Source organism: Zalophus californianus, chromosome 15 (genome assembly GCF_009762305.2).
Source record: "Zalophus californianus isolate mZalCal1 chromosome 15, mZalCal1.pri.v2, whole genome shotgun sequence".
Classification (NCBI taxonomy): domain Eukaryota; kingdom Metazoa; phylum Chordata; class Mammalia; order Carnivora; family Otariidae; genus Zalophus; species Zalophus californianus.
In genome coordinates, this window is record NC_045609.1 from 86,133,841 (window position 1) to 86,157,798 (window position 23,958).

Here is a 23,958-nt window from a genome sequence, read left to right on the forward strand (position 1 = left end):
GCATGCATGCATTTTTCTTAAAAAAAATAGTGTAAATATTGTGTTATTAGAAGGAAGCCTTCTCACTATTTTATCCTTAAGCATAACATTTCCAGTCTGCCACTTTAACCCTTAAAAATGAAACATTACCCATCAATCTTTCTAGTCTGCATGTAATTGCCTAAAGCTAAAAGAAAGCTTTTCCTCAGCCAGTTACAGTAGAAATGAGTTAATATATTGGCAGCAGAATAACCATCAGCAATCAGCCGTTAGCTGTTTACTAATGAACTCCCAGATGAATGAAAAAAATTTCAGAATCAGTGTTTTACTTCAGGCTGTACATGAACTTAACACTTGAGTTGTAGGAAAAGCAACTTATATGCTGTACAAAGAAATACCAGTGCTTTATCTCAATAAACTGTAGATCTGAAAAATGTCTGGAGCTCAGTAATACATCCAGGTTTTAAGAGTAAAGGTGCTTTTGCATGGCATCAGGTGAAGCCTATTCTTGCAATTAATCTTATACTGAATTTTATGATTTGATTTTATTTCAAAATGCTGATGCCGTGAAATCCTGCAGGAATTCTGCACCTGAAGAATAGGTCATTTTCCAGTGAATTATGACTGTGTTTGAAAAGAAGGATGGAATGTGAGAGTGGAGTGGTACAAAGTATTGACAAACAATTGGGAAGAATTAGCTTATGGAAAGAAAAATATCCTCTTTTCAGACAAGACTAATAGATTTATAAAAGACTGATATTCACACTCTTACACTTCAGTACTAATGTCGTAATCAGAAAATGATGTCAAAAAAGTACAGGACAAAAATGTGTCACAAAAGTATAATAAAATCATGGAACATGAGATTGTCACTACAGTGCAGTAAAAAAAATCACATTACATACTTTAGGGAATGTAAATAGTTTTAAAAAAGAGACTGTCAAGTTACGGTACCAGATGAGAAGGAACACTGTCAGTCTCTTGACAGTGCCTATATAACAACAGAGAAGACAGCTTTGAAATTCAATGTACCAGTTTCGACTGAAAGAACACATTCCTCCTTGACTTTTAATTTATTCTATTAGAGATGGCAAAAGACAGAGAAGTGCTAGACCGAGCGCACAGACCTGATAGAAGGCAACAGAAACCAAACAGTCGGGTTTCCAGTCTGTGTGCGCAAGGAGTGGCTGATGATGGCCGCTCTGGGGCTTTTCCTCCATCCAGTGGTGATTCTTAGAGATTCACAGACAGCAGAGCTGGGAGGGACTGTCTGGGGCATCCGGGTCAGTCCCCTGATGGATGGGGAAGTGCAGGGAGGGGAGGGGGCCTGTCCAGGGCTCAACTGTTCGTCTCCGGGCTGGATGGCGCAGGTGCCAGGGCTTTCTGGCCAGCATTGTTTCTCCTACAACAAAAAATGTGCCTAGTATTAAGAGGAACATTGATAAATATACACAGACTTTTTTAGACTCACGAGTGTGCTAAATGCTAAGCCGTACTTGAACGCGTGGTATAGCCCAACGCCAGATAAGGGGTTCTTGGAATTTGTTTTCTCTTTACGTGCTGTGTAGGTGTACTGAGTAGGTCACGGGCGAAACAGAGGCAGACTCTACGGTCAGTAGCTAATGCGTGCTGTGAAGGAATATGAAATCACGGCTATGAGAGAGAAGCTAAGTTCTTGATTTTCCTTTTCTTACGCAGGTTTCAGCAAGCAGATGGTGGAAATCCTTAACAAACATAGTATTCAGTTTGGCAGTTTTGATGTCTTCTCCGACGCAGAAGTTCGTCAGGGCCTCAAAACCTACTCCAACTGGCCCACCTACCCCCAGCTCTATGTTTCTGGAGAGCTCATAGGAGGACTTGACATAATTAAGGTTAGAACTGAGAAGTCTGCGCCTTGTAAAGAATTTTCATTTAGAACACACTTTTCTAAGTACAGTAATGAATTTAGAGTGTAAATTCCTTAAGAATCTCTGCATTTACAAAAATGAACCTGGAATATATATGAAGTATTTCTGATGAGATGCTCGATACTCTGTAATACCATACAACCAAGGAGATTTATGTTGTGAATATTTTTTGTGTGTGTGTGATGCAGTGTTCCATGATTCATTGTTTGTGCATACCACCCAGGGCTCCACGCAGAACGGGCCCTCTTTAATACCCATCACCAGGCTAGCCCATCCCCCCACCCCCTCCCCTCTAGAACCCTCAGTTTGTTTTTCAGAGTCCATCATCTCTCATGGTTCGTCTCCCCCTCCGACTTACTCCCCTTCATTCTTCCCCTCCTGCCATCTTCTTCCTCTTTTTTTTCTTAATACATATTGCATTATTTGTTTCAGAGGTACAGATCTGTGATTCAACAGTCTTGCACAATTCACAGCGTTCACCATAGCACATACCCTCCCCAATGTCCATCACCCAGCCACCCCATCCCTCCCATCGCACCCCCACTCCGGCAACCCTCAGTCTGTTTCCTGAGATTAAGAATTCCTCATATCAGTGAGGTCATATGATACATGTCTTTCTCTGATTGATTTATTTTATGTTGTCAGTATTTTCTTAAACTTACATACGTGTTGATTTCAGGAGCTTGAAGCATCTGATGAACTAGATACAATTTGCCCTAAAGCTCCCAAATTAGAGGAAAGGTAAGTGTTTTTAAGAGTTTCAAATCGTCTACCATTTAGTACCTTAAAAATATTTAATTCTTGGTTTTTGCATTACTCTTTCCATATAGAAATCAGGGATTTGTTTTTGTGTGCCAAGGTCATAATTGTGTTGTTTGCAGTCAGATTAGCCATGCAAACTTGGGAAGGTCTCATTTGCACTGGGGAAGTTTTTACACCAAATTAATGATTACGTGGAGGATATTCTTTGTTTTTATAGAAATATCATTTTCTCAGTGGCATGACTCAGTTTTACTCTTTCTCTCTGTTTCTGAGCCGGGATCCAGCAGTCCTGGTCCTCAAGTAGCAGTTCCTGCTCGGCATTGTCAGAACACTGAGCGTGAGGGGTGCCTCGGGTGAGGAGTGCAGGCTGTGTGTGTGGTATGTGTGTAAACACTTCGGGCTATCACACTGCTTTTCTAATCACGGTAACTTAGAATTCAAGGAGATTTTGGAGCTGTAAAATTGGTCTTTGTTTTACGAAGGATCTCAATCAGCTTTTAAAGATTTTATCTTATGGAAATTTTGGACTTTGGTCTGTAGGGAGGCTTAAAGGGATTTTTATTGTAATAAATTTGAATTAATGTAGAGGTTTAAAGAAGAATTTATTTTGAAATACATCAGCGTATCAGCCTTTCGTAGTTGGGGCTTGAGTCCGTGAGGTGAAAGTTTCTCTTGTAATTTTCTTGCTATTCAGCATTTTGAGAATTTCTAAAATTGTTTAATAATAAACACCTCATTTATCTGTCCTTGATTAATAAATAGCATCCCGTATATGTCCAGCTGACCTGTAAGTGCCACATTTTCTCAAATGATTTGTACCCTTTCCTGCCTTTTTGATAGGACAGTGATGCTCCTAGTCCCTTGTGACTCTGCGCCTCCAGTTGCGTTCTTGGGGGAGGGGCAGAGGGAGAGAGAATCTCATGCAGGCTGTGCACTGAATGGAGAGCCTGATGCGGGGCTCGATCTCACGACCCTGAGATCATGACCTGAGCCGAAATTAAGAGTCAGATGCTCAACCAGCTGAGCCGCCCAGGCGTGCCCCCAGTTGCATTCTTTGCTGTATCCCCTGGGTGGCTCATGGAGGCCGTGCGGCCTCCAAAGTCCTCTGTGCTTGGTGTGTGCTTGCATCTGCTTTCAGTCCATTTTTCTCTGTTGAATACACTCTTGCTATCGTTTGTGTCCCTGTCTTCATCACATCTGCTCTCTCCTTCCTAGTGTGCTGTGTCTATTTCCTGTGGCCTCAGACACCACAATTTAACTGGCTAGTTACAGAGAGATTCTGTAGAGATCTGTATTCATTGTATTTTGAGTGATCCTTTAAAGTGCTGCCAGAGTGCAGAGAGCCAGAGCCTGAGTTCCGGGTCTGGCGATGTCTCTGCATGTGGGACGGAGGGACATATCTGGGTTTCCTGGATCCAGATTGTTGGGTTACTGTAGGTGATGGATGATGATCAGCACCACATTCTTCTTTTTCTGAGAATCAGCCCAGCATCCTCTCTCTGAAGTGGACAGGACTTAGCTGTGAGCATGAGTTGTGTGTTTCATTTGTGATAACTTTGTTCTCTGAGGAGGTGTTGAGCTGTGAGTGACGCAGAGCACCAGTGGGAGGAGGATCCGGTGATGTGACCACCATGGGGCTCAGAGGGTCTTCAGCCCATTCTCATGACACGGACTGTTCTGAGATGGGTGACTGGACCTTAGGCTAGACACAGACGGCGGGCGCCCTTGACAGCAAGTGAGAGCACGGGGTGTGAAATCTTGCAGAAAGTGGGAGACAAAGTTAGGATGGGAGCGTTTGATTTGAGCAGCTGCTGGTGGCTGGTGTTGCAGCCCTGAGCACTTCCCCTCCCAGAGTGACCTTGTGGACGCCAGGGAGTGTGGAGCTGTGTGTGGCCTCGTGGTGGAGAAGGGAGCACACAAGATCTGGTTTTGGAAATTGTGGGTGGGCTCCCTAGACAGGCCCCTTCTCGAACAATTCCTTACTGAGTTAGTTATTATTATTTTTTTAGTGCTGTGAGTTGATGGGCTTGAATTGCAACTCGAAGGAACATTCATTGCCTTAAAAGCCATATTGTGTTTTATGGTGGCTCAGGGAGGGAATGAAATAAAGGAAAATGTCAATGCATTTGCTTGTTTAATGCCACTCAGAGCTGTGAACTATCATCCTGCTATCCCTCAAATATGCATGTTACTCCTGAAGCGGAGCAAAAGTGGTGTTTAATAATTGAGCTGAGCCATTTTATATCAATTTTCTCTCTTTAGGCTCAAAGTACTGACAAATAAAGCTTCTGTGATGCTCTTTATGAAAGGAAACAAACAGGTAAAGAACTCAAAAATGGTTTTATTTGTAATTTCTTTTGATGTTAACATCTGCAACAAGGGGACACTTAAATCTTTTTTCCTAGCTGTGGCTAATGAAGCTGTAGTGGCATCAGGAAGTTATCCAGGCCTTAATTGGTGCTTATGGAGATCAAACAAAGTAATCTGCATTTTGCTTGACTTTATCATCAGCATCTCAGTGGGGTGCATTTCTTTCCGCTGCCAAACTTGGTCAACACTGTTCACTCTGTCCTGGTTCTGTAAGTTGCTGTCCTGGCACCATTCCAGGCTGTTGGGTTCCTGTAGTGGGCAGCTTGGTCCAGATACTTCCCGAGTACAGGGAGCCTCGAAGCTCTTGGGGTGTGCAGCCCTAGATCACCCTTTAAGAAGTCAGCAATGGAGAAATAAACCCCACAGCATTGTGTGTGGTCAGTACCGTTTGATGAATGGTGAAATAGTTTGGCAGTTCTTATTTATAATGGGATGGTTCCTGTAGCTTTTTGGTTGAAGGTACATATTGGTTGGCATCATTTTGAATATCAAGTTTGATAGATCACTCCCTCCAACAGCTTGAGCAAAACTGATGACCATTTATATTTGGACTAGAACAGAGATCTCTAGACACGGGGTTCTCTTACCTTTCTTTATTCTCAGCCAGTTACGGAGGTGGGCACGGGGGGACAGTGTGGTCTGTTTGGGAGCAGGGGAGGCTAAAGCCCTGAGAGGTGAGGCTGATGGAATGGAGATGACCATTTACGTTCCCCCGGGCCCTGGCGCTGCCCAGGCCTGTGGGCCGCCTGCTTGACCTCCCTGGCTTCACTGCACCATGTGTGAATGGACGGTGCGCCTCATGAGTCATTGAGAATGAGGTTGCGATAACTAGTGTCAGAGTTAATATAACTGATACAGTGAAACCAACTAGTTCGCGTAACTAGTCAGTGTAACTGTTGTAGTGAAGGTGATGACTAGGGAGCTGGTAATAAAGGGTTCAGCATATGGGGGTCACTAGGTTAGGGCCTAGATTCTTCGACTGGCTCACTAATTTTATTAAAACAAAATAGAGGAATTAATACTTCTTAGTAGGATAAAGTTATCTTTTTATGTTTTCTTGGTGATTATTTAAAGCAGATTTTTATTCTCAAAACACAGTTTTTTCTGGAAGCCCAGCCAGTATTGATACGTCTTGGGAGCAGAATCATGTGTGCTGTTAAGAAGTTCGTGTGGTGCCTGGTCTTTTCCCATGGGATTGCTGAGATTTGGGGCCTGACAAAAATGTATCAGTGCCATAACCTCAAAAAAAAAGTCAGTGCTCTGTAATGTAAAGATAAATTTTAAAAAATGGGAGTGACTATTTAGTTGGGAACAGGAAGATGTGATCCCAATCCTTGCAAAAAGGTTAGGTGAGTTGAGGTCATCTGTGAGAGTGAAATGGAGAAGGAACTGAACTCTGTGGAGCGTCGAGGTTCCACTCAGAGGAACGTTTGACCATAGAGCTTGTCAGGTTCCAGGACTGGTGTCCTCTCTGGTGGTCAGAGCCTGAAGTGCACTGTGGCGGGTCCGTGCCATCCTGGTGAGCGATGTTCCGTGGGACCATGCCGGGGGCCTGTGTAGAAAATGTAATACATCTTTACTCATTTCTTTTTTTCTTTTTATAAATTTAGGAAGCAAAATGTGGATTCAGCAAACAAATTCTGGAAATACTAAATAATACTGGGTACGTAAATCCTGATTTCAAATGGTGTGTTTAAGAAATTCCAACTCTTCGGTTCTGCCACTGATGCCTGTCAGTTGTTACATCTAAATCCATATATTTTTTTTATTTTTGCTACAGTGTTTTGTGAATGCTTTAACTGAGACCTCAATAGGATTTTCTGGCCAGTGTCAACCGATCGGTAACATAAAGGAGCTTCTTAGAAGGCGATCATTAAAATAACTATTTGTCTACTTTCCCAGAAGAAAGTCCTTAACTGAGATGCGTTAAGATATTTTAAGGAAAGTGTATCAGAGGCTTTTAATTTTCCTTACAAAAATATTCTCATTTCTAAACAGTTTATGAAATGGCTAGAGCACATGTGGAGGTCGTTATGTGCATCTGAGAAGTGGGGGAAATTAAATGGCTGTGTTCATGCTTTTGATCTGCTCAGCGGCGACGCTGCCAGCTAAGAAAACTGCGTTGATTTTTCTGGTTAAAAACAAAACCACTTGTTTGGAGATACTTCACCCATGTTCTGTAGAGTTTATCAAATGTTTTGGCTTTTTTTTTTTTTTTTCTTATTTCTTATCTCACCATAGCTTCTTTTTAATATTATAAGTATCCTAGCCGTAGCTTTAAAAAGATTAATGAAACTTATGCAGTTATGGGGAAGGTAATCTTTGAAATATTTAGATATTTATGGGCAGGGTTGAAAGTAGTTGAGTAGCACATGTTAAATACAACTCTAGGGACATAAAAAGCAAAATGATTGATTTCAAAAGCAGATTGTGACATTTTACAGAGGAGAGTCTATAGAGTCTTTTGTAGTCTGGTCTCCTGCCTGCCCCTTGCTCACCCTGCCCGAGGATGTTGGGGAGGCCGGCTTGGTTCTGGTCGTCAGCTTTTACGGCCCCCTTTCCCCATCTTCCCTCTGTCACAGCTCCCTGGCGTGGTACGCTCAGTCTGCCTGTCCCTCGTGACAGTGTGTCCCTCTGCAAGGTTGTGAGGCCAGAACAGCGCAGCATTGGGCTGTCTCAGCCCATGTGTTTGGTGGAAGGTCTCCATAATGTTGCTTTCTGCCCCCATCTGTCTAATGCTGTTTGGATTTGCAAGTCCCTGTTATCCCAGAGCAGAGGGGCTTCTTTTTTTTTTTTTTTTTTTTTTTTTTTTTTTTTTAAAGATTTTATTTATTTATTTGAGAGAGAGAGAATGAGAGACAGAGAGCACGAGAGGGAAGAGGGTCAGAGGGAGAAGCAGACCCCCCGCTGAGCAGGGAGCCCGATGTGGGACTCGATCCCGGGACTCCAGGATCATGACCTGAGCCGAAGGCAGTCGCTTAACCAACTGAGCCACCCAGGCGCCCAGCAGAGGGGCTTCTTTGGAGATGGAGCCCTCTCAGCTGCAGACTTGCGATGAGCAGGACTCTTTAGCTTGAACAGACTGTGATCTTGCTGAGAGCCATCAGTCTGTGGAGAAAAAACTGCTGGCTTTGTATTCCTGCCCCTCCACTTTTACACTTTCCTTCACTGGTCTAGCGACACATGCCTCGAGGGGCTGTGTGCCAAGTGTCCATTGAGGTGTGAATGGCCAACGCATCTCTTTACAAGAACTGTTCAGAGATGCATTGGCCATCGTGACTACATGCACACACCTACATATACTCAGGCCCAGGACGTCCTAGGTCCCTCATAGATGGCTCTGTAACTTACTATTTTTATCACACTGTTCTGATTAGGATCTGCTTCCTTTAGCTCACCTTGAAGGGAGACTTCCATTGGGTCTTTTTTTTTTTTTTTAATATTTTTTTTTTCTCTTTCAGACATTGCTTTTTGGTAGTTGGTGATTTATCCTGTCATCTTATTTTTTTTTTGACTGTTTTCTGCACCATGGACAATTTTCTTGGAAACTTGTTTACTAAGTGAATAAGATTTCCCTATGAAGGTGGTTTTGGTTTTATGAAAACTGAAATTTATTTTTTACATGTGGCATTTTCTTTGGCCAGTTTTTGGGACTTTACCTATTCCACAGTCTCCCTGTGGGAATCAGTCTGACATTCATACTAATTCCTTGATCACACCTGATAGTGACATCCTTCCGAGTACATGTGGTGGTTCGGTTTCCATGCAGTGATTTTGCGTTCATTATACAAATGGTGTTCATTATGCAGCATGAAGCCACACCACTCTCACTGGTTTATGCATATCGAGAACAGCACGTGTGCTCTGAAATCAGCTTGTTTTCATGTGGGGGGGAAGCACAGCTCCGTAAGGTGGCGTTTGTTGGCAGTGTAGTTGTCCTGCTAGCAAGCCTCCGGTCCAGCTGTGGGTGTCCCTGGGTGTCCATGGGCCTCAGAGCTGCTCCTTCCTGCTCCCTGAGCAGCTTCTAGTAGGTCAGAGGCAGCAGCCCCAGGGATGAGGGCTGGAAACGCAGTATTAAGGACAGACTTAGGTGAACTTTGGATACAAGTCTAATCTGCGGGTTGGCACACTGCAGTTGGCCGCCGACTTCTGTAAATGAAGTTTTATTGGTGCACAGCCACACCTCCTCATGTCTGCCTTGTCAGGCTCCTTCTGTGCTGTGCAGCTGGGTAGAGCATCTGCAGCAGACCGTGGCCTACAGAGCCCACATGTTGACTGTCTTGCCCTTTGAGACAAAGTGTGACGACCCCTCTCTAACCCAATATTGTCTAGAGAAAAATCCAGATAAATTTGTATCTTGGGCTGACTTGTTCTGTGGGGTACCTGACAGATTGAAAAGTAAAGTCATTTCCATTTTTCATCATAAATGTCAGTAGCAACAAAACTGTTAACTTTTCTTGACTGTTTTTAAAACACAAAGTAGGTTTTACAATTTTTTGTTTAATAAAACTATTTCCCATTAAAATGTTTTCTCCTTTTTGTAGTGTTGAATACGAGACATTTGATATATTGGAGGATGAAGAAGTAAGTTCTGTATTTTATGTTTCTCGTCATTTGCTTTAGTTTTACTCATTAGGGTCTTATAGTAAGGTTTCAGAGTTCCTGTTGTTTCCGTAGGTTCGGCAGGGGTTAAAAACTTATTCAAATTGGCCCACGTACCCTCAGCTGTATGTGAAAGGGGAGCTCGTTGGAGGTCTGGATATTGTTAAGGTAAGGTCGGAATTCGTCTGGTATCCTAAAGATGGAAAATGTTGGCATGTTTGAAAATCATCATTTTATACTGAACAGTAACTATGGGGCTTCTTTGAGTGGCCTCCTGTCTAGTCACTTCTGACCTTGTGTTGCCATTTCTGTGTCTGTAGTACCGTGTCCTCTCACTGCCCCTGGTGGATCAGATTGTTCTCACCCCTTCCCTGAGCCAGTCAGATCATCCCCCTACTGTGGGGCCTTCTGCACGACCTCCTTCATCTCCGGAGGGACTGCCCGCTAAGGGCCAAACTGTCACTTGGCATTCTGAGATGCTCTGATTATGGCCAAGCTCAAAATTTGATTTTTACTCCCACTTTGCTAAGTCTTCCTTGTTTTTAGCTTTTCTTTTTCTCATCCGTTCTGCTTTGGATAGCTGGCATGTTCCATACTTAACATGTTTTCTGCGTCCTTCGGGGCCCCTCTTGTTTCTGAATCGTTTATAGAAATGTTTTACTCCTGCTCCTGAAGTTATTCTGTCCTTTTATATTTATTTTGTATTATTTCTCGTGTTCTGTGATTTTGCCTGTGTGCACTTGGCGTGGTGGAGTGGAGAGGACCAGGCCGGGGGCAGGCCTGACACCCAGTGCTGCCTGGCCTGCCAGCTGTGTGACAGATCTGAGCCCACGGTCCCCGGTCCCCAGAACAGAGGGAGACTGCGGGGGGCCATCTCCAGGTCCACCTCTGGTCTCAGATGCTGCAGCTCGGTTAGGTCTGTCAGGTTGTAAGCATGTTTGGAGAATACATCTTTGATGATTAACTTCTTTGGTTTACTTTCCATAAACTCTCAGGGAATTTTCAGCGGGCATGACTTTTCTCCAGGCACACCCGCCCAATAGCACCATGGTTCTCTTTCTTAGCCACTCCCTCCAAGCCTCCAGCCCAGCCAGGCACCCTGGTGTTGGAGGAGGGGGGCAGTGGGCGGGGCCAGGACGGGGCCTGAGGAGGAACGTCAGGCTCCACTCGGGAAGCACGGGCCTCCATGGAAGGTGGGGCTGCTCCAATGTCCAGTGCTCGGGCCGGCCTTCCTCTTGCCTTGCTGCTTGGAGAACTTTCTCTCTGGGCACATGTTTGACTTCATAAGTGGAAAGCAAGTAGTAAGTAGCACTGCTTCTAGTTATGTTTTAAAGTAAGTTTTAGCTCCTATTTTCATATCGTGAGAGGACTCAAGCCCAGTGCTGAGTGACCCCAGCTCTGTGGGCTGGTCGTCTCGTCAGCACTGGCATGAGTGTCCTTCCCTGCAGAGGCTGCTCATTGGCTATTCCCCCACGCAGCTCTTAGCTGCCGCAGTGTTCCCTGTTTGACTTCACACTTCTCAGGACACAGAGAGGCAGTTTTCCTTGTAAAGTGTCTCATTCCTTGAGGAGAAAACAAGGTTTCACATAGTAGCTCTTGAATAGCCCGGAAGTAACAAAAATACATCTGCATTTGTTACGTTATATATACTTTTTATTTGTTTAAGACCCAGACAGTCTTCAAAGCCCAAACACTCCTGAGCCTGTATTGTGTGAGTGTTTTATAGCCTGTACCTGAGCCATTGCTAACTCTGGAGAAGATAACAATCAATCAGTCTCATTTAATTCTAAAGCTGAGCTTCACGGGCAACTTCGTTGTAGGTCTGTAACGGGATGTTAGAGGACTCTTCTTGTTCACCTGCTAAAAACACGCATTTGGAAAGGTGTGATGCTGGTAATGTTTTCCCCCAAGAAGATAGCCGGGGACAGTTAGGTTGCCACTTTGGTCTGTTTCCTGCAGAGTTCAGTTCTTCATCTTTAGTTCACTGGAAACATCAGTGATGTTCCACTTGGGTTAATTCTGGCTGGCCTTTAAGATCACTGAGAGCCTTTTTTGTTGAATGGTTGAATAAAGAAGTTACCCAGTGATTCGACAACTGAGTCAGTCTAGTGAGCTGAGAAGAACGGCAGCTAATTTGTAGTAGTCAGTGCCTGCTTCAACCCTGGAGATTGTTTGTTCAGAGAGTGGCAATGTTTAGATCAGGTCGGCTCATGCTAGTGCTGGTGACGAGGGTCCCACCATGGGCCGGCCACGCTGCCCCTGTGCTTAGGCCATCCTCACAGCGCCCTGAGATGAGGGGACACCGATGGAGAGAAGTCAGGTGAGCCGTCTGTGACGCCACAACTAGGAAAGCTGTGGCGCCCGGATGCCACCTGCGGGCTGCCAGGCCTCACCATGAGCCGCATGGCCTCCTCCCCTCCCGGTCATGCGTCAGAAAAGTCCTGCCTGCTCCTTTTGTGCGTCGGATGTCTGCTTGTTAGCGGATCGATGGTAGGAGATCCCAAGACGTCACTGAGCGTTGTCTGAGTTTGTATGACGGGATCACACCTGTTAGGGTTTAACCAGAGAGGCGGTGAAATGGATTTCAGTGGTTTTATTAATTGATGTTCATGCTGCTTAGTAATAACCTGAAAACTAACATCAAATTAAATGTTTATCTCAAACTAGAAAATCTCAGTTATCATTTATTGTCACCTTTTAAATTTGATAGCTGTGTTCCAAATTTTAAATTTGAAAGATAGGAGAAAATATTTCTGGATTTTTATGTGTTTTTAGAGGTTTTTGGCCTTTCCGTGTACACTTTGTACTAGTACTGTGGCCTTCCCAGGCTGGGTTGAAATTGTGATCCCGTGTGCTGCCTGTGGGGCTGCGGCTGTCATGTGCATCGCACTTGTGTGGACTCGAACAGCACGTTGCTGCTTTTTTCCACATTTGTGTTTGCACGTTACTCACAGTTCTCCCCCCTATTTATTGCTGTTTAGATAGGAGGCTCTAATTGTTGAGTGCGTTAATGCTGAACAGTCTTGGTTTCTGAATGCCTTTTAACTTCAATTTTGTAATCTGATAGTGCACTCAGTTTTTATGGCGTGATATTTGGTTTCAGTGTATTGGTAGACTGGAGTTTTATTCCAGTCTAGTATTTCTTCTGGTTCTTGGATTCGGGTGCAATCTGGGATGGTTCGGAGGTTTCTATTTTTCATCTCTATGCATACATGTTATTTTTGCTTTCTGTTTTTGTTGTTAGGAACTGAGAGACAATGGTGAGCTGCTGCCAGTGCTGAAAGGAGAGAACTAGGGACTGTTACGCTTGGTGCCTGACTGCTGCAGGAAACCTTCATCACGGCGGGGCCGCTCACGACTCCGTTCTCAGACTGCTGCGCACCCAGTTAGGCTCGGTGTATCCCACCAGCTCGTGCTAAATACATGTATGTTTTGTTTGTTTTTCATCAAACCAGAATGCAATAAACATCTTCAAATCCAATTAAAAGTACTCATGTAAAACTCTTTTTTATAGTGATGTTGAATATATAGTAATTAACCTACTTTAAATTTCTTTTTCATACTCTGTGGGCACCTTGTAGCAGCTAAGAAATAGGCAGGCTTCAGAAGATGCAGAAGGTTGATGGCGTCTGAAATCCACAATCATATTTAGAACAGCTCATATACCAAACCAGTGGCTCCCCTCAATGGCCAAAGATCTCTTTACAGCTTGGAAAAATTCAACTGAAAATGTGTTTCTGACCGCATCCCTGCGCGTGGCTTTGGTGAGATTGCAGAGGCGACATAGGGCTCAGCAGATTCAGAGACTCGTTTCAGAAGGTACCAGGGGCGTGTTAGCAAGCGGCAGCTCAGAGGAAGATGGGCTCTCCTGAGTGTGTTCCTGCCCTCACGCCCTTCACGACGGAGCAGAACCAGGCATGAGGGTGCTGTCAGTGTGTGTTATGCACCACAATTTATTTTAATCATTCTATCGAAAGCACTGATTTAGCTCTTACATAGGCTGAGAACATCCTGAGGTCCATGAAAATTTCAATAGTAGTTTTGATCCCGAATCTCACACGTTTAAAAAATAGTTGCCCCATTAGGCCTTTGTTGGGTGCACTTTAAGCCTGTGGCTGAATTCACCTCCACAGTTCTTAGACTTAAGTGCCCATGACACATGTTCCCCTCGTTAGGTTCTCCCAGCTTGTTGTTCTGGGCGGTTGAGGCTCCACAGAAGTGTCTGGCAGTAGAGTAAGGAAAGGGGTGCAAAAGTCAGCAGTTTCCATGAGAAACCAGAGGGACGTTAGCCTCTCACCGGGGCTCGAGCACCCGGCTGTCCCCTTGCTTCGTTTGATTGTGTGCAGGAGGGTGCTGACTTCTGTTGTGTATATGTGACCAAGGGCAGTCTGCACAAAACCTGAAAGCTGACATGGCCTCATGCTTCCTGTAGTAGGAGGACACCTGTCGTGGGTGGGGGGCTTTCCTTGCCAGTGTGTGTAATTAGATGGGTCTCTTTTGGGCACTGGTCCGTGAATTTCTTTTTTCCATTTAAAACAAATCATTGCATAAGTGAAACCTTTAAAATGTAGATGGAAATGGAATCATAACAAACTCTAGTAAGTCATTGATGGATGCCGTGAACCACAGAGGAGGAGTGCCTAATTTTCTTGTATCCTGTGTCCCACACTGAAATCGTTGCATCCTGCTTTCATGATTTGCTCTCTCTCCAAGTGCGACCTGTCAACAGGCCAGCTTTTAGCTTCACCTTACCCTAAGCAACAGTATCTTTATCATTGCAGATTTGATAAACTAGTTTTTTTCCTTATGCACATTTAAATAAACACAATGCATACATTTTAACAAGTGCCCATCTCCAATTTGGGAACTACTGGTCTAGGGTGGTGGTTCTGATAACGTAAATGCTCGCACATTATAGGATGGCTTTCCCTTCCCGTGGGTGCCTTGCATGATGTGAAACTTTGGTGGTGTAATCCTTGAGTATCACAGGTTGAGTTAGGGTGAGTGTTCAGAGTTTTCGGGGAGTTGTCACTTGGTAAAATTCTGTAAATGGTTGGCTCCAGGAGTGTTGGAGTGGCAGTGGTGCATATTTCTGTCTAATAGGTGTTTCCAGCTAGACATTGGGAAGGTCAGAGATCTCGTTCATGCAAACTGATTTATAGCTCTTCCTAACCTGATTTTATTAGGTATATTTTAGGAGCAAGGCAAGCGATTCTTGGGCCCAGCTGAACTTCAAGTTCCATAGGCAATCCCAGATCCAGTATTCTAATAAAAATGGAGCCTACCCTGGTAGTAATGTTTTGTTAAAATTGAAGTCCTCTCTCTTTCCCATCTACAAATCCTAGAGAAAGTTGTTCCCAGTGCTTGAGAGACTGTTGAGCCCCCAAGATAAGGTGACCGTGTCATTGGGATGTTGCCCCGTCCAAGCTTTGTTGGGAGCTTGTGGGAGGGACTCCAGGTAGGTGCTGTGGGAGGGTTTTAGTGAGTTTGGATGTTTTGGAGGAGTAGGGCTGTGCGTCTGGGTAGCAGGGTCCTCTGCACATCCCAGCCCTACCTGTTAAGCTGCCTCCCTGTGCTTGAGTTTCCTTATAAAATGGAACTCATCACAGGGGCTGTGGCAGGTGGTTAAATCTGCAGGGTGCAAGGGGGAGCTGGTGTGGCTGGCCTGTTCGGCCCATCCTCAGGATTGCATGTCCAGAAAGGCCTGGAGGAAGGGCAGGTAACTCCTCTTGTCTGTCCAGGCTGGAGGTAACTTCCTTTCAAGGGAAGCGTTCTTAGGGACTTGGTATCCACCTGGGAAGATAAGCCTGCAGGAAGGGACCCCCCCAGTTTTTAAACTCTTGATTTTGTTTCATAACCAAAAATGGGGTAAGAAAAACAATGAGAGGAGTTGGGAATTCTGTGCAGGGAGGAATGCAGGAAGGTCCAAACTTGCTCAAGGGCGTAGCCGTGGGGTTGGAGCTGGGGTCCCCCTCCAGGATTGTGTGTCTCCCCAAGGCTTCTGAAGCCCACTGCTGCCATGAGGCCTCCCCAGTGAGGGTGTGCAACTAAACTGCCTTTATGTGCCTGGGAGGGATGCTGGCTGCTCTCACTGGAGCTGCCCTTCTGCTGGGCAGTCCTTCCTCCCCGCTGCACCGAGCGACTCTGAAGTCTGAGGACTGACTTGAAGGAGGCCTAGTAGGCAAATGTGTTGAAAGTTGCTATAATAATGTAAATGTGCCTTGTGAAGAGAACAGGACGGAGGGTTGGCTCTGCCCATGTGGCAGCTTAGACGTTTTCGTGTCATGTGGGACAGCTGAGCCTTGTGGAGTCAGGAACCCAAGGCCCCATCCATCTTGACTGATGGCTGACTTGCTCAAGAAGGATGAAAACAGTGGTTTTCCATGTTCAATAAATCTAATTGAGTTGGGAAATTGAGATGGATTTTTTTATCTATATTTTTTATTTGAGACTGATTTTTAAAAGTAGCATGTTTTTATAAATAGAAAAATTTCATTTTGATAACTTAAAACTACATTGTAGTCATGAAAAGTCTAATTGATCAGTAAAACAATTGCGGTACATTTGAAGCGCCTGACTTAGGTCATCATCCCTTGTCTCCCTGAAAAGCATCATACAGACTGACCTGTCCTGTGGTCAGAGGAGAAGTTAAAAGCTTAAGATTGAAATATGAAACATGATTTCTGATTTAATTTTTAATTAAAATCCGTTTTCTTAAATTTGACAATTGGTACTTGTTACCAAAATCCAAACTTTTTTTTTTCCCCCCCTAAGGAAAAGTAATTTGGTTCTTTGCAGATAAATTCATTTTTTTATACCTGTTTCAGATGTTGGGTTCTGGGAATGGACAGAAGTTGAAATAACTTAGCGACGCGCCACTCACTGGAATGGGTAGTTCCAAAGACAAGGTTTCATTACTGGATCCCTGCCCTGGAGCTCTGCCACCACAGGTGTTCAGATTCAAAGGATAGGACTTCAGTTGCCCTCGGGGACAGGGAGGCACCCAACCAGGAGGGTGACCGGGGACGCCCGTGCGCTGGGGGTGAGGCTCAGCGCCTCCTCTCGGGCTGAGCATCCTCTGTGGGAGGACTCCTGTGTGTTGACGTTGCTGTGGTCTTCCAGGGCCAGGAGCTAGAATTTGAACCAGGACCTGGATCCCAGCCCCGAGGCTGTGCTTTCCGCAGGCCACACGTCACGGGAAGCCATGCCAGCGAGTCTCCTTGCAGAAGTCTGGCTTCTGAAATGACAGTGCAGTTTTACATCCATTTTAGGAGGATTGTGGCTCTTTAAAAATTGTCAGGACTCAGCAAATTGTGACCGTAAAAGGCTTCTATACCCCCGCAGCTTTATCTAAATGGTTATCATTTGTAGATCATATTATTTAATCTTCCTTGAAACGCCGAATTTTATCTGAGGAAGTTACAGGTCTCTCACAGGAACTCCTACAGGGAGAGCCTGCCTTCTCCGGGGGTCACCAGGGGGACGCCTGCCTTGTGGTCCTGGTAAGGATTCCTCTGGGAGCATGTGTTCCCCTCAGACAACAGTCTAGCCTCTCAACAAGGCCTTGGACCTGGATGTGGACATCTGTTCAGGAAGAAGGGACGCGTGGCATTTTTACAGGAGTTAATTTTACTGTTTTATACTATCGTTCTGTGTGTTGTGTTTTACAAAAAGGACCATGACATAATGAAACAGGGAAGGAGGTTGCATATTCTCAAAGAGCCCCTCCCTCCCGAAGGAGAGCTGGAGGTGGTTGCCCTTGGGCATAGTGCTGGGGTTTCCAGGTCAGCCTCTGTGCCACACAACTTGGCTCTCCATTCCCAAGAGAGCACATTGCTGTTGAGTAAGAGAATTCTTACTCAACAGCATTGAGTCCTGCCCCTGGGAAGGAGCCCGCTGCATCACCTGGGTGGGGCCTGAGCACTGGGCCAGCTGCGTAATTCCCAGAGCCCCCTGCAGAATGAAAACTTGGGCCCCTCGTTCAAAAAGCAGGAAAGGGGTGCCTGGATAGCTCAGTTGGTTAAGTGGCTGCCTTCAGCTCAGGTCATGATCTCAGGGTCCTGGGATGGAGCCCCTCCCCCTGTGGCAGGGCTCAGCAGAGAGTTGGCTTCTCCCTCTGCCCCTCCCCCTGCTTGTGCTCTCTCTCTCTCTCTCTTAAATAAATAAAATCTTAAAAAATAAACCTAAAATAAAAAGCAGGAAAAAAGTGCCCTTAGAGGTGCTAAAATATAAAGCTTTTTTAGTTTTTAGTTTTTAAAATTTGCAATTTAATGTTCTAAGTAAAGTTAAAATTATTAGCACGAATCCATTTTTCTTTATATCATGCGACGGTGCTTTTAAATGCAAATGCAGGACCATTTGACATGTATGTGGCATATACCTGACATCATGGTTTGTTTCCCATAGCTCGTGCATGCGTGTGTGTGTTGTTACTAGAACGTTGGAAATGCTGCACGGTACCAAACTTTCTATTTCACTTCTTGATTGGGGCAGCGTGCTTCCCGCTACTCCGTAATAGGAGTCACAAGCTCTGTACTTGCTCTGAGTCCTGCTGACCTCCTGCGCTAGGGCCGCTGGGATCCTGGGCTCACCGGGCATCAGGCATGCTGTGTGTGGGTGGGTGGCGGGGAAAACAGGTGGACCTGCATAGCATCACATTGTCTCTTCTCACGGGCACGCTCCATTATCCCATTACACTTCACATACAAAACACAAGTGCAAAGGTAAAATCAGAAAGAACTTCCGGGCGATAGAGCATGAAGCTAGCGTGGGCCCTTCTGAGTGCAGGGCTGTGCCAGGCCCACGCGGACTGCCCTGCTTCAGAGCGGCGGTCTGAGCAGTGACAGGGGTGGGGATCAACCCTTGACTGCCTGCCCTGTCCTGGAGATGCTGTTCAAGAGCCACTCAGTGTACCCACTGCCCTGCTAAGGAACCTTCTCTCTGAACTTGATCAAAACTGTTCACTGGAGAAACGAAACGTCCCCATCACCCCCAACGAGGTCGCACTGTCCTCCGTGTGAATTCCTGCATCAATGGTTCCGTGAACAACAGCGAACTCTTACCTGGTGTGAAAGTGTCAGCTATTGCCCTAAATTACTGAGGCGGTCAACCACTGAGTTCTCATACCGGCCCCAACCGGTGGGCATTGTCAACCCCGGTTTGCAGACGGGGAAACTGAGGTGAAAGAACTGGTCCAGGTCCCATGGTACCAGGTGGACCTGGGATATGCACGCTGCCCCAAGCAACCCTGCTTTCCGTTCAAACCAGCACTTGCTTTGTGCACAGAAAGAAGGCAACAGCGGTCTAAGAAATAGACGACCAAGGAACTCTGTCCCTTCTGACTTGTCACCTCTGTGCTAGCCAGCCACGTATGGTGAGCCTGACGGGGTAAAGAAGGGCACCCCACTCCTCCTCCTCCCTCATCACACACTGAAGGTGGAGCATCGAGAGAAGGTGCCCCAATCAAGAAGTGAAATAGAAAGTTTGGGACCGTGCAGCATTTCCAACGTTCTAGTAACAACACACACGCATGCACGAGCTATGGGAAACAAACCTGGTTCCAGAGTCCAGCTTCAGCTTGCGGAGACACTGAATAGGCCCCGCCCTCCCTGGGTTGGGGGGCCGGAGGGCGCTGGGCAGGGCGGAGGGCTGGCCTGCGCGCGGGCCAGGGACGGTCCGAACGCGTCCAGAGCTGGTTCAGGAGGTCGGGGAAAGGACTAGCTTCCCCCGCTTCCATCAGGAGGGAGAACTGATTATCACAGGAGCTGCCCTCATGGAAGGCCAGGCGCTGCTGGACGCACAGCCCGTACCATTGAGAAACTGCTGAGGACCCAGCACAACGGGTATCATAGGTACTGTTTTTTGCCGTGGGGAAACAGGTTCAGAAATTTGCCGAAGTCGGTGACTAGAGAATGGTTGAGCCAGGGTTCAAATCAGGCTCCATCCCTGCCCCTCCTGGACACAGTGAGCGGTCCTCCTCCTTAGCAAGTGTTACGCTCAGGGCAGGGATGGGGGACCAGAGCCTCGCTGAGGCTAAGTCCTGGCAAACGGCTGCCCTAGCGCGTGTGGTCAGAGGGAGCCCCTCGGCTCAGGGCCAGCCCCGTCCCGCCTCGGGCGGGAGCTCCTGGGTCCCGGACGGGCAAGGCCCCTGGGGCAGCCTGGGGAGCCGGCCGGCACTTTGGGAGCAAACCTCTAACCCTGTGCGCAAACGGAAGTCCTAAATCAAGTGAAAGAAACGTTACGATGAATGCCGTCCTCTTATCTTGACAAATACCACCCGCTAGGACCTGGAGGACTACATTTGAATTTAGAATCATCAGTGCTGGGAGGGACGCCCTGGGTCCGCCCCCACCCTTCCCACCTGCAATTTCCGTCGGCGCCTCCGGGGCCGGCGCACACTTGTGCGCCCCAGCCAGACCGCCGAGCTCTGTGCGCAGGCTCCGGGTCCGAGTGTGGAGGGAGTGCGCAGGCTCCCGCCCCCCCCTCCCTACCCGCCCCCCACAGGCTCGATCCAGGCGCGCCAACTTTCTTGAGGGGTCGGCTCCGGGCACGCCCCACTTCTGGAGGGGTCGGTTCCAGTGCGAGCACCTCCTGGGGAGGTAAGTCCCACTGCGCCTCCCTCCCTAAGGGTCGGTGAGTGCGCCCCACCTGCCGCGGGGTCCGAACCGGCGCGTCCCCCCCGCCATCGGGTCTTGCGCATGTGTGCGCATGAGCCCGCAGGCTCCTCCCAGGGCAGCGCGCCGCCCGCCGCTACCTGGAACCAGATGTCAGGGTCGGAGCGGGTCGCGAGCCTTGCCCATGTGGGGTTCCTGCCCCTGACCCCAGCGTGCCGCGGTTGCAGGGTCTCCAGGGGCGCCCGTATGCCTCCAGCCCCAGGGAGGGTGACGGCGGGCGGTGATGCTGAGCTTTCCAGCCCGCGCGCCCGGGCAGTGGCCCTGGGTGACCTCGGAGGGACCGGGCCGGGGCGCGAACTGCCACGTCCGGAAAGAGTCAGAACCTCTCAAGCCTCAATTCCCGCGAGTGCAGAACGGCCTGGCCAGTGCTCCCGCTCCCTGGCTGTTGCTGGGTCGGAGCGGTCAGCGCGAGGTCAGCCCCGGGGGGGGCCTCCACGCGGGCCGCGGACCTCCGGGCGGGCGGAGGCGGCACGTGTCCACGCGGGGGCGCTGTGCACCACGCTCCGAACCGGCCCGCGCCGCCTGCGGGGCGGCTACCAGGCACCAGGGGGCGTGCGAGGACCGAGGAGCGCGCCGCAGCAGCCGGCCTCCGGAGCCCGGAGCGCGCCGCGCCGCGCCGTGAGCGCGCCTGTGGGACGGGAGTCCGGGGCCTCCCTGGCGTCCCGGGAGCGCGCCCCGCGCCGCGGTGCGGAGGTCCTCGGTGGCTCCCGCCGGGGCCCGGCCCGGGAGCAGCCCTGGAGGCCGCCGGGGGTCGGGGCGGCAGGGGAGCCCCGCAGGGCGGGCGCTCTAGACCTCGGCCTGCCGGCTCCTCGGATGCCCCGCCTCCCGCGGGGTGTGCGTTTGTGCGGGTGAGACGCCTGCGGCCCCTCGTGGCCCCGGCGGCGGCCGCCCGCGGACCGTGCGCTGTGTCCCGACAGCCCACCCGGCGCCCCCCACGCCCCCGCAGAGGGGACAGTGCCGCGCTCAGGACGCGAGCCCCAGGCCGCCGTGAGCTGGGCTCCCTGCATGGGGCTTCCTGTTGCTAAGCCCCCTGAAACCTTCAGTGGCCCCTCAAAGCGGGGAGCCGAGGGGACCATTTGAGTTTAGATTTTTATTATTTTTTTATTTTTAAAAAAGGCACTTTAAAAAAAAAAGATTTTATTTATTTATTTTTAAGAGAGAGAGGGAGAACATAAGCAGGGGGAGCAGGGAGCCGGATGCAGGGCTCGATCCCAGGACCCTGAGATCATGACCTGAGCTGAAGGCAGACGCTTAACCGACTGAGCCACCCAGGCGCCCCGAGTTTATATTCTTAAAATTAGCGTTTATTTTCTAGACTAGTTTCAGATGTATGGAAACATGGAGCAGGTAGACCGGAGGGGGCCGCTGTCTACACCCTGTCTCCCCTGTGTTACTGTGTCTAAACCATACCTACCCTGTGTTTCCTATTATTTGTGTGGTTCATTTCTTATCATTAATGAGCCAATATTGATACATCATTATTAGCTGAAGTCCATACTTTTGCAGATTCCCTTAGTTTTTACCTCATGTCCTTTTTCTGCCCCAGGATCCCACGTAGCACTTCGTTGTCCTGTCTCCTAGGCACCTCCTGTCTGTGACAGCCTCTCAGACTGGCTTGTTTTTCTTTCTTCTTTTTTTTTAAATTAATTTTATTTTATTAGGTTAGTCACCATACATTACATCATTAGTTTTTGATGTCGTGTTCCATGATTCATTGTTTCTGCATAACACCCAGTGCTCCACGCAGAACGTGCCCTCCTTAATACCCATCACCAGGCTAACCCATCCCCCACCCCCTCCCCTCTAGAACCCTCAGTTTGTTTCTCGGAGTCCATCATCTCTCATGGTTCGTCTCCCCCTCCGATGTCCCCCCCTTCTTTTTTCCCTTCCTACCTTTTTTTTTAAAAACATATAATGTATTATTTGTTTCATGGGTACAGATCTGTGATTCAGCAGTCTTGCACAATTCACAGCGCTCACCATAGCACATACCCTCCCCAGTGTCCATCACCCAGCCACCCCGTCCCTCCCACCCCCCACCACTCCAGCAACCCTCAGTTTGTTTCCTGAGATTAAGAATTCCTCATATCAGTGAGGTCATATGATACTTGTTCTCTGATTGACTTATTTCACCTAGCATAATACCCTCTAGTTCCATCCATGTCGTTGCAAATGACAAGGTTTCATGTTTTTTGATGGCTGCATAATATTCCATTGTGTATATATACCACATCTTCTTTATCCATTCATCTGTCGATGGACATCTTGGCTCTTTCCACAGTTTGGCTATTGTGGACATTGCTGCTATAAACATCGGGGTGCACGTACCCCTTCGGGTCCCTACATTTGTATATTTGTGGTAAATCCCCAGTAGTGCAATTGCTGGGTCATAGGGTAGCTCTATTTTCAACATTTTGAGGAACCTCCATACTGTTTTCCAGAGGGGTTGCACCAGCTTGCATTCCCACCAACAGTGTAGGAGGGTTCCCCTTTCTCTGCATCCTCGTCAACATCTGTCATTTCCTGACTTGTTAATTCTAGCCATTCTGACTGGTGTGAGGTGGTATCTCATGGAGGTTTTGATTTGCATTTCCCTGATGCCGAGTGTTCTTGAGCGCTTTTTCATGTGTCTGTTGGCCATTTGGATGTCTTCTTTGCAGAAATGTCTATTCACGTCTTCTGCCCATTTCTTGATTGGATTATTTGTTCTTTGGGTGTTGAGTTTGATAAGTTCTTTGTGGATTTTGGTTACTAGCCCCTTATCTGATGTCATTTGCAAATATCTTCTCCCATTCTGCCGGTTGTCTTCTGGTTTTGTGGACTGTTTCTTTTGCTGTGCAAAAGCTTTTTATCTTAATGAAGTCCCAATAGTTCATTTTTCCCTTGCTTCCCTTGCCTTTGGCAATGTGTCTAGGAAGAAGTTGCTGCGGCTGAGGTCGAAGAGGTTGCTGCCTGTGTTCTCCTTTAGGATTTTGATGGATTCCTGTCTCACATTTAGGTCTTTCAACCATTTGGAGTCTATTTTTGTGTGTGGTGTTAAGAAAATGGTCCAGTTTCATTCTTCTGCATGTGGCTGTCCAATTTCCCCAGCACCATTTGTTGAAGAGACTGTCTTTTTTCCATTGGACATTCTTTCCTGCTTTGTCAAAGATTAGTTGACCATAGAGTTGAGGGTCCATTTCTGGACACTCTGTTCTGTTCCATTGATCTATGTGTCTGTTTTTGTGCCAGTACCATACTGTCTTGATGATGACAGCTTTGTAATAGAGCTGGAAGTCTGGAATTGTGATGCCGCCAGCTTTGCTTTTCTTTTTCAATATTCCTCTGGCTAATTCGGGGTCTCTTCTGGTTCCATACAAATTTTAGGATTATTTGTTCCATTTCCTTGAAAAAAGTGGATGGTATTTTGAGGGGGATTGCATTAAATGTGTAGATTGCTCTAGGCAGCATAGATATTTTCACAATATTTTTTCTTCCAATCCATGAGAATTGAACGTTTTTCCATTTCTTTGTGTCTTCCTTAATTTCTTTCATGAGTATTCTATAGTTTTCTGAGTACAGATCCTTTGCCTCTTTGTTTAAAACATTCCTAGGTATCTTATGGTTTTGGGTGCAATTGTAAATGGGATCGACTCCTTAATTTCTCTCTCTTCTGTCTTGTTGTT

At 47.3% G+C, this 23,958-nt stretch overlaps 1 protein-coding gene across 3 annotated transcripts in view; it reads left to right on the forward strand.

Moving 5' to 3' along the window:
- GLRX3 (glutaredoxin 3) overlaps positions 1-13,107 on the forward strand; it is a 33,025-nt gene extending 19,918 nt beyond the window's left edge. For all 3 annotated transcript variants that reach the window (XM_027596300.2, XM_027596301.2, XM_027596303.2), the window contains 7 exons: positions 1,678-1,850; positions 2,566-2,627; positions 4,911-4,968; positions 6,629-6,681; positions 9,563-9,602; positions 9,696-9,788; positions 12,865-13,107. In XM_027596300.2, the coding sequence (XP_027452101.1) occupies positions 1,678-1,850; positions 2,566-2,627; positions 4,911-4,968; positions 6,629-6,681; positions 9,563-9,602; positions 9,696-9,788; positions 12,865-12,915 (530 nt within the window). In that variant the 3' untranslated portion in view covers positions 12,916-13,107. The remainder of the gene's footprint in view (positions 1-1,677; positions 1,851-2,565; positions 2,628-4,910; positions 4,969-6,628; positions 6,682-9,562; positions 9,603-9,695; positions 9,789-12,864) is intronic.
- The last annotated feature ends 10,851 nt before the right edge of the window (positions 13,108-23,958 follow it).